The 10,174-nt window shown below is 41.3% G+C and overlaps 1 protein-coding gene across 4 annotated transcripts in view; it reads right to left on the reverse strand.

Annotated features, from left to right (window-relative positions):
* rgs3a (regulator of G protein signaling 3a) overlaps positions 1-10,174 on the reverse strand; it is a 150,287-nt gene that overhangs the window by 32,429 nt on the left and 107,684 nt on the right. For all 4 annotated transcript variants that reach the window (XM_086187490.1, XM_086187491.1, XM_086187492.1 and 1 more), the window contains one exon: positions 4,697-5,677. In XM_086187490.1, the coding sequence (XP_086043616.1) occupies positions 4,697-5,677 (981 nt within the window). The remainder of the gene's footprint in view (positions 1-4,696; positions 5,678-10,174) is intronic.

A 10,174-nucleotide genomic window follows, 5' to 3' on the forward strand; every position in this document is an offset into this window, starting at 1 on the left:
TTAATGATATTTGAGTGTAAACAGGATGCTTCTCCACACCATGGCATGGCAGTAAGGTTTTCTAATGCTGCTGCAAGAGCAAACATGCCAATTTTGTTACTGAATTCTATAAATTTCACTTTTTGTTGCTTTATTAGAGTTAGTTGTTTATACTATTGTGGTGCCCTTTTGTTGATCTTCATCATGCAACTAGAACTGATGATGTACATCATATAACAAAAAGCTGCTTTAGGTTGCAAAGTACTTTTGAGATTAAATTTTTAAGTATCTCAATTAAACTTTGATATACTGACAGACAGACAGACAGACAGACAGACAGACAGACAGACAGACAGACAGATAGACAGATAGATAGATAGATACAGTATATACTTTATTGATCCCAGAGTGAAATTCAATACCAGGGGTAGCACCAATAAAACACAGCACACATTCCCCAAATACTGTGGCAATACTTAAACTGAAAAATAAATAAATCTAAATAATGTTACTGATTATGCTTTTGTTAAATCAATACATCTTGAGACCAAGTTGGCCCACTTATTACCAGATTCCAAAACAGTATTTTGGACTGCGATGACACTTCCCTACACATGAAAACATACAAGTAGTTTCTTAGTCACTGCCCGTCCACGTTTCAGTTTAAGAATGTTCAAGCCAATCATGGCAACAAATGATAAGTTACTGACTAACGACTGATCTCACAGTATTGTAATAGCTAAAGAATGATGACCCTATCCGTATTTATATTGATGGAGGGTGTCTCAGAACCCTTGAGTGACACTTTGTCATTTACAATTTTTACTAAAAATCTATTTAAAAAGCCTGGATGTCCAACATTTGTAATTCAAAACTGCAAAACCTTATTTACACCTCTTAAATTGCCATTGAATACCAGTAAGTAAGTACCTGTCTCCAGTAAGGCTTATTTCATATTTGAAGCCATGAAAGCCAATTCACGCAACAGTGCCGGTATGCCAGCAAAGACAGTGAAGAGTGCTCAAATTAAGAGATTAGACTGTGCTTTTGTACTTCACCGTTTAATTGAACATGAAACTGAAAGCAGACTTTTTTTTTGGTTTTATTCTTCAGTGTGGAAGCTTTTCTCCAGCCATTGTTTAGTCGGATTGTGTTTAGAAGGAGAGATGACCTGTTCTCTGTCTGGCTCTGGCTCCTGGCAGTGATGATGATATGGCAACTAAAGTGTGAGTAGGAGAAGGTGCAGAACGGAAAGAAAGACAGGATCAGAGTGGGTGCCTGTTTAAGGGCAAATAAACAGTGTCTGGCAGGAGAAAGCAGAGGTGGCAGACAGAGAGGGCTTTGCTTTTACACACTCGCACACGCACAAATCACACGGCACGATCGAATTGTTTTAGAGTTTTGATTTCGGCTGGAAGGCTTCAAGTGACCTCAAGTGTTTGGTGTTAATAAAGACACGCTTATGTGAAGCAGTCACAGGTCTGGGAACTCAATTTGGTCCGTTTATTGCACACAACTACGAAAAAGTAAGTTTTGTTTCTACATCTTTTTTTTTCTCTAAATCATTGTTGACATCAAATAATGTTAAAACTTTGAAATAAGATGTTCAGGAAAGCACAAAAAAGTTCTTTGAATAAATTAAATGGAACTTATCAGGCTCCTTTCATTTAGCTTGGACTTAGAGTCCAATCCCAATAAATATAATTCCTTATCATTTTGAGACAGTTTGTACCGTACTGGTATGTAAGAACTGACTGTAATTACAGCGATACTTAGATACCTAAAAAGCTGCATGATAAGCACTCACATGTCGGAGTCTTGAGCTGAAGACATTTTTTCCCCCTCGTTTATCACCTCTCTGTGTCTCCAGAATGCAGAAAGTATCAGTCACATACATTTAGCCTCAAGTCCGGTGTAATCCACATCTCCGTTAGCCATTTCTGATGTCAGGGTGAACTAGTGGAAGTGAGGTTGGTTCAAGTTGTTGCACTAGTTGGACATCCCTGGCACTACCGTGAACGAGCGTCAAATTGGAATGTATTTGTGTATTGCTGGGGACACAGCAGGAAAAAGAAGACTAGAATATAACGGATGATGCTTTTGAGAGTTTGTTATGAGCCTCTTTTACAACAGGCTTACTGTTGTTAGCCTTCAGTTGTTATTGGCTTCAAACTAACTATATGTGTCTGGTTAAATCTGCATTCTGCTGTCACAAAGAAATGATGGTTGGAAAAAAAATCTATGTGAACTAAGGATGCCTATGTTTAGAGCTTGAAAGGCAAAACACACTTGTGATGTGTTTTATCATTGAATTTTAGACAACCTGTTTACTTAAATTAACACCGGTTTACTTTCTCCTTTTGTTAAGGCAGGATGTACATTTTACCCAATGGACCTGATCAAATTCCCATTTTCTTGGAAATAAAACACAAAATCACACATTCCCGGACTTCACCTTCCAATGACACCCAAAAATCGTGAATGACAGGTGACAGTGGATTTTAAATAATGGAAACACCGTCCTCAAAAGAACTGTGTCAATGACGCCAATAGGTAGTAAAGCCGCCCTTGAATCTGCCAAGACCAATAGGCTCCAGGCCTGCCTGCTGCATTCCACCACTAACACACACTGCCATTTAAGGCTGCCGAGTGTGCTGACAGACCTGCTGGAGGAGGAGATAAAAAGGAGCACACTGCTTCTGATATTCTAGCGTGATAAAGTGAGCACTTGATCACCCCTGTCATTTGTGCTCTGCGCACTATCATTAAGTCAATGGGATGTCTGGGCAGCTTTTCATCTTTCTTTTCTATTTTCCCTCCATTTTTCTGTCTAAGAAAGAGTCGTTACCAAATGTATGCTGCAGAAGTATGTGTGCAGGTGAGCGGTTCAAACTATTTATAGAGCTGCAGCGTGGGAGAAATCTGTCTACATTCCTTTGAAAGACTTCAGGGGAAAGCATTATTTTGAAAATACAAGAAACACACAGAATCTTCAATAATCCAGTGTGTGTATGAGTGTGCTACCTCATTCCCTTTGTGATCACATTCAGGATATGATACCTCCAAGTAACAATAATACCCCTGTGTGCTGGTCATTATTTCACTTTGGCAAAAAGAGATATAAGAAAAGGCACAGTGCCAGCTTTTGTGAGGCTGCTGGGTTAATATTAAGATATGTAGGCTCCCCACTGCTGACAACGACAAGAACTACCACAGTCACGCCCTCCAACATAAAGTGTAAAAAAACGACATATCCCAACAAAACAAACTGTGGAATTACCTCGGTGGATGGCATTCGACAGGCATAGCTTTCCTTTCCCATTGCACTACTTGCTTGTACCCTTAATCCCCACTTAAGCATGATTTTGCAAAAAAAAATGTCATTGCAATTACTGATGTTGTGATATGACATGTGATATGAGAGGGAATGCTCCTTTTTACAGCATCGTTGTCATTTTCACTGACAAAAAAAGAATCCATTAAAATGACAATGATGACATGATTGTGGGGATCCGTGTACACCAGGATGTTTTCTAGAGTCTGTAGAGTATAATGTGAAGACGGCTCGGCTGCACCACAGGATTACATTCTAAGTGGTATTTGCCATGCAAGCATCCTGCAGCTTATTGTTTCACGTAAATTGAAAACTGCAGAGGGTCATCCTGCCATTTTGATTAAATCTTTGTTAACTGTGCGGCCATAGAGAGATGTTATGCACAAAATAAGAGTGAAGTTTGTGTGAAAGCGTGAATAAACTCAATATTGACTCAATATTTTATTCGCTGATTACGAAAAAAACTATTTTGTATTGTTTGTGAAGTGGAGTTTTTGCTTTATCGTGCCATTCTGTGTAAGAACCTGTGAGACAAGTTGGGGAACTGAGTTGCCCGTTTCACCCACCAGAAGATGATGATCAACTTGGGTGTTTGGAGCAGGTCTAGTGATCATTTCGATCCCTGACATCTCCAGGAGTGATGTGTGTTTAAGCAAAATGCTAAACTCCTTCCATCAGTGTAAGCATGTGTGCATGAATGTATTGCAAAGTGCTTTGAGTGGCAGGTAGACCAGAAAAGTATTATATAAATACAGTCCATTAACCACTTAGGGAAGTGGAAACTCTGTTAGACTCAAAACTGCTTAGGCTTGAATTCAGCAGATGGTGTATTAAAATGCAAATGAGTCATATTTGAGTTTACAGTTAATATGCTATCACCCATTAACACCATATGATATTTCACAACTGATCTGTGTGTAAAATATTCTGTTCAATTGCATTTTTGCAGCGTGGTAGAAAACTGACACAAATGAATAGCAAAGCAGTTCTGTCATAATTAGATTATTTAGACCTTGTGATGTAAATAGACCCATGTTATGTTCAGCTACAAAAATGTGGTATATATATTTATATCAAAGACTCACTAAATTTGCCGTATTTTGGGAAATTTCTTTTGTTGGTTGTTTCAGTTGACCTCAACACTCTGAGGACTACAAGTTGCACTTGCTCTACATGGCCACTTGGTGTCAACCTTTCTGCAGAAACCAGGGAAGTGAACTTCAGGGAGGAAAACCACCATTCAGCTATTGCTGATGATATCTCAGTATTGAGACTGCTGGTGACTGTTGAACCATTGTATGAAAGTGTGTGTCTGTGTCATCACCATGCTATTTAAGTTTTCTTGTCAACTTTATTGCTGCAGGACTCTGTGGGTCTGCTTACCTTCCTCCCAGAGAACAGCATACACAGCTGATGCATGGAGCCGCCGTTCTTGGTGAGTTCTTTCTTCAGGGTTTTGGGTGATGGGAGTGTCCAACCGCCCTTGTGGTGTGCCCCCGCCGCCTCCAGGCAGTTGATGGCATTATCAGAGGTGAAACAAGGTGTGCGGGGGTCCTGCAAGAGGCTCCCTTCACTGTGGGTGCGCCTACGCAGAGAATTCTGCACACTCAGCCCCCCTCCTCCGTGTTTCTCACACGTGGCGCCCTCCACCATGCTGCGGCGTTTGCTGTCGCTGCGCTGCAGGTAGGCGTCATCACTGTCATCTTCGTCATCTTCCTCTTCAGACTCCTCCTCGTCATCTTCGTCGTATTCTTCTTCATCAGTGTTGGGTGAGGATAGAGCGTCTGCGCTGAAGGAGCGATCCAGACGCAGCTCTGGGATGACAAATGAGGATGAGGAAGAGGAGGGGGGGGCGTTAGGGTCAGGCAGCTCTGAGGTGTTGTCCTCATCAGCATTTGACACCACCAGGTTTAGGTTGACCTCCTCTTCGTCTTTCTCTCCATCTTCTCCTCTTTCCTCTTTCTCTTCTCCATCACTTTCAGCACTCTTTCTGCTGGCCCCATCCTCCTCATCTTCCTCCCTTCTGTCATCTTCATCCCTTCCCTCTCTCCAGATTTCCATTTCGTTTCCCTCCATACTCTTGCAGTCCTCACCTTCGGTGGACGGGGGTGGTGTGGGTGGCACCTTATGCCGTTCCTCGGATCCCCCCAGACTTCCAAGAGGCATGTAAACTTCATTCAAAGGTGTGAGAGATTCTGAAGGGTGAGGACTGCTCAGGGTCGGGGGCTCTGAGGGGCTGGAGGGATAGAGGCTGCTCTCCTCACCCTCAGAACTGCGGGGTGGCAGGTGGAGGCACACACCTCCTAGATCTGCCCCTACTCCACCCAACTCACAAGAGGGGGCATCCACCTTAGGCTCCAACATCTGGCAAGGAGAAGAGAGAGAGAGAGAGAGAGACCAGTCAGTATTATCTGCTTGGACAATAAATACATAGCGTTTCAATCTTAGTTCAACTACAAGTCACTGAGATCGGTTCTGAAATATCTGTGTCATGCAACGTCTGAGATGTCACAGCTGTTGATATCTATGGCTTTTGAGAAGGTCACAATGTCAGATTATGTTACTACAGGCCTCTGGTCCATTAACCAGGAGACAGACGATGTAGTGAATCCTGAGCTGACTGATCTGAAGGAGCCAGAGAAACTGGATCAGGAACATCAAAAACCTGGTCATCATAGAGCATACAGAGGCAAAGAGAGAAAAGTATTTTTTGGCTGCTTATTACCCCAAAAAGAAAAAACAAAAAAAGAGTTGTCCGCAAGATATAACTTGTTCCATAATCACACGGTGGGGAGAGGTTATATTTCAGGGCCACAACATAACTAAATTGAGGGAACTATCTAAATTATGTGGCCATGAATGGATTAGTTATTAGTATTAGAGGTGGGTTAAAAATGTCTATATACCGATATTTTATCGATATACATTTGTAGGAAAGATTATCGATACATAAATCCCAGTATTGATCTTTTAAAATGCATTAGATTTTACCCGTTTATTTTTTTGGTTTTTGTTTGCCCCTTTAGTCTCGCGTGATTTAGTGCGTAGTGCAACGTTATTGCAGTCAGATTATCAGATCTCATGTGCCTCCGATCAGAGAACAACAAGATGGCGGAAGTGCAACTTTAATCTCTGGCAAATTTAAGAGCCGATGTCTGGCAGCACTTCGGCTTAAAGAAGCAAGAATACTGCGCCCAACTTGACAAAATTAATGCTGTGCGCAAAATGTGCAAAGTAGAAGTTAAGTACAACGGAAATACAACTAATCTCTGGGGCCATTTGACTAGGCATCACCAAGAGTACACTCAACAACCAGGGAACTACAAGTCACTGCAACAACCCTCGCTGGAGAAAGCATTTGGGATGAAGTTTCCATCCACACCTCCATGTGCAGAGAACATCACTTCGGCTCTGGCAATTTTTATCTGCAAGGATCTCAGACCATTCTGTGTGGTAGAAAATGTAGGCTTCAGACACCTCGTCCAGACACTGGAACCACGCTATGTGCTACTGACACGGAAACAACTGAGTCAAGTCACAATCTCAAAGATGGACAGAGATGTTAAAAACAACGTCGCAACTGCAATGAAATCGGCAGAGAGAGTTGCCATCACTTGCGACAGCTGGACAAGCAGAGCTACGGATTCCTACTTGACCATCACCTCTCATTACACTGACAGTAACTGGTCCCTCATGTCCCACGTTTTACAAACGCGGGCGATTGAAGCTCGCCACACCGCGAGTCATCTTGCTGAGCTGCTGATAGGTTTGTGGAAGTCTAAGTTGCCCTTTTGTTTTGAATGACAGTCGGTCATATATTTAAATAAAAAGTGCATGATGTTGTATAACTATTGTTTAATGGTCAGTTCTCAATGTAAATATTAATATTTAATTATGCAGCAGGTTAGAGGGTTACTTTTACAATTAAAATTTACAGCATTAGTCCTTTGAGAATCTCTTCCATGACCAAAGCAAAATTGGTATTATAACTAAAATATCGTATTGTATATTGTATCGAATCGTATCGGAAATCGAATCCACTTGGGACCTAGTGTATCGAAATCATATCGTATCGGGAGGTCAGTGGTGATACCCAGCTCTAATTAGTATTAGTAATTAAGGGAGCAAGTATAGCTTTTTGTGAATATATTGTATCTTGTGGCCTCAAAATAAACTGATTGCGGGAATGAATATCATCTTGTTACTTCAAAAATCACTTGATTGTGAAAAAACTTCTATGTTTGCTCCAGGGCTCTGTAGAACATGGACTTGGACCTTATCATACTAGGAGAGATTAAACTTGAAATCTGGCATGTCCCCACCAGGCATCCCATGACCCAGACCAAGAGTGTCTGGAAATAAGCTCAACAATAAACTTATATTATAATACGCTGGAGATTCTTCTCACTGCCAGCTGCTGCTCTGGAGTGGAACTGGCTGCAATGATTCAGTCAAACTAAGCTGCTACTGTTCTCTCAGGTGCTGTGGAATAAAACCTACAAGCCTCTTAGAGAAAAGTGAAAGAGTTACAGCAACAAGCTGAGAAAAAAAACTTTTCTCCTCTCCATTACTCGCTTTTTTGTCTATCTTTTCATTGGACACAAAATCTGGCCTTCACTCAAATGACCCCCCCCCCCCCCAACACACATACACACACACACACACACACACACACACACACACACACACACACACTGCCCTTCCCTGCCCTTACCAACTCCCCCGGGCCAAACATTATATCACTATCACACACAGAGCACACAGCACCATTTTTTACAAACCATCTGTAGTACCGCCCTCCAAATGTTTGTTGGTTTTGAATGCAGCTTCCTTGCATTCCTGATCTTGCACTCAGGAAATATGCATTTTTACACTTTTTTTCATTATCTGTGCAGCCATGTAAGGTTCCAAATATAGACATTTAAAGTGAAGACTCTAGCCTGAATCTCTCGTTGGCTCCTCATTAGTCCTCTGTTGCTGTCCAGAGAAGAAGACAAACAAAGAGCAGGTTTTGGGAACCATTGACCTCTTCGGACCCACTCTGTTGTCTGTGGATGGATCATTGTGAAAAATTTTTGACTGGGAAAACATTGTCGAAACTAACATGAACAAATTGTAATCTGATTGAGTTTTTGATTTTATTAAATATTTCAAACTAAATTGAATGTTCAATAGGGAAATGTTTCAAAATGTGAAGGGTACTTGGGTTCAAGTGGTTAATCAACTGCGATAATCACACACTTGTCAAACAGGCAAATTCAGGATTTGCCAAGATGTATCAACCTGTGCTAATTAGAGCTGCTACTCATCATCTGTTGGCTCCTCTCCAGTAAACATGGCTCCCAGGAGAACACTGGAGGAAGTACTGACTCCTCCACTAATCAGAAGGCATGCATGAATACATTAAACTGAGATGATGCTCTGATTTAAGCATTCAAAGACATTTCTGAAGTTAAAACATGAAGTGGAAAATGTGAGCTGTCAAACGCAGACGGAACCTGAGGGTGGGGATGAAGGGTCAGAGGTCATGTCAAGTATTTTACTCTTTGCACTCGTGTCAATGTCATTCATGAAACAATAGGCATTGTTCCCTTTCTGCTCCACTCCGTGACTCTAAACTGTGACAAGCATGGAAGTGATGTTCATTTTCTTCTCTCTGCTGAACAGAGAGGAGTAAACAAAGTCTGCTCCCCTTCTGTTGCGTTCAGCTCACAGTCAGTCAGTGTACTCTCATTCAGTCTACTTCAGTATTAAAGAGATGAGAGGCAAATAGTCTCACAAGAACGCTATCTAGCTGTGGATTAAGCGCTTCAGTACCATGGATGTAATCATGACTATTTAAACACAGGCCGTGTTTATAAAAATAAACTGTGGTACCATTAATATTTGTTACGTGGGTGGAGAAGGTTATTGTCGTGGTGCTGGTTGTCTGGTTTTGGTCTGTTAGCTAGACTACCAGCATGACATGGTGGAAGGTTTTTCTCCATAGTTATACATTTCCGATATAACCTCCCAAGCTGTCCTGGTTGATACCAGGACTGTTAAAATGTAAACATTCTGTTCATCTCATCCTAATGGGCACAATTTTGTGTCTTCACATCATTTTTTTGGTCAAAAGCAGGACAAGTTCAGTGTTGAAAAGTGTTCAGAAGGGAAACTAAGGACTTATTTAACTCAATGCAGTTCCCGCATTTTTATACCACAAACCAATGATAACTGTGTATTCATCAGTCTTCCATCTCACATAATGAAAAAAAAGCAGTTGGATTCTTAGAGAAATACCCTGTGTATACAACATAGTCAAACGTAGATATGCAAGGAATCGTATGTCAACTTTCCTAAAAATATTAAACACTTAATTTCCCAGGGAATGTTACAATGATAGAGTGTAGGTCTGTACTCTCAGGGGGTGCGTCTAGTTATTGAATACACTGATGAGTCAATTTGTAAAATCACAAATGCTTAGCTCAGTCTACAAAATCAATTCCACCTTCTTTAAGTCTTCACTGAGTCTTGTGAAGGGCCTCATTGTGCTGGTCAGGTTAACCACGATGGCAAACTGCAGTCACAAGACGCTCTGCTCTAATCAGAGATAATGTGGCCCCGGCTCAGACAACTCTCATGATATTGCACAAGCTGTTTGTGTACTTTCGCAACTCAAATTTGTTTTCCCCCCAAATACTTGTGCTCATTCTAAGTCTAAACCTTTGACCTGAATTCAGTATCATCGACTGCCATGTTGGTTTTGATACAGTTTCAAGGACAATAGCTCGAAGCTGTAGTGCGAGTATCTGCATATTAGAGTTGTTTGAAAAATGTGGAAAGACGTCAAATGTATAGTTATGAAAAAGATGGCCTATA

The sequence above is a fragment of the Aulostomus chinensis genome, chromosome 19 (genome assembly GCF_037954235.1).
Source record: "Aulostomus chinensis isolate RoL2024-O1b breed Wild chromosome 19, RoL_Achi_v1.0, whole genome shotgun sequence".
Classification (NCBI taxonomy): domain Eukaryota; kingdom Metazoa; phylum Chordata; class Actinopteri; order Syngnathiformes; family Aulostomidae; genus Aulostomus; species Aulostomus chinensis.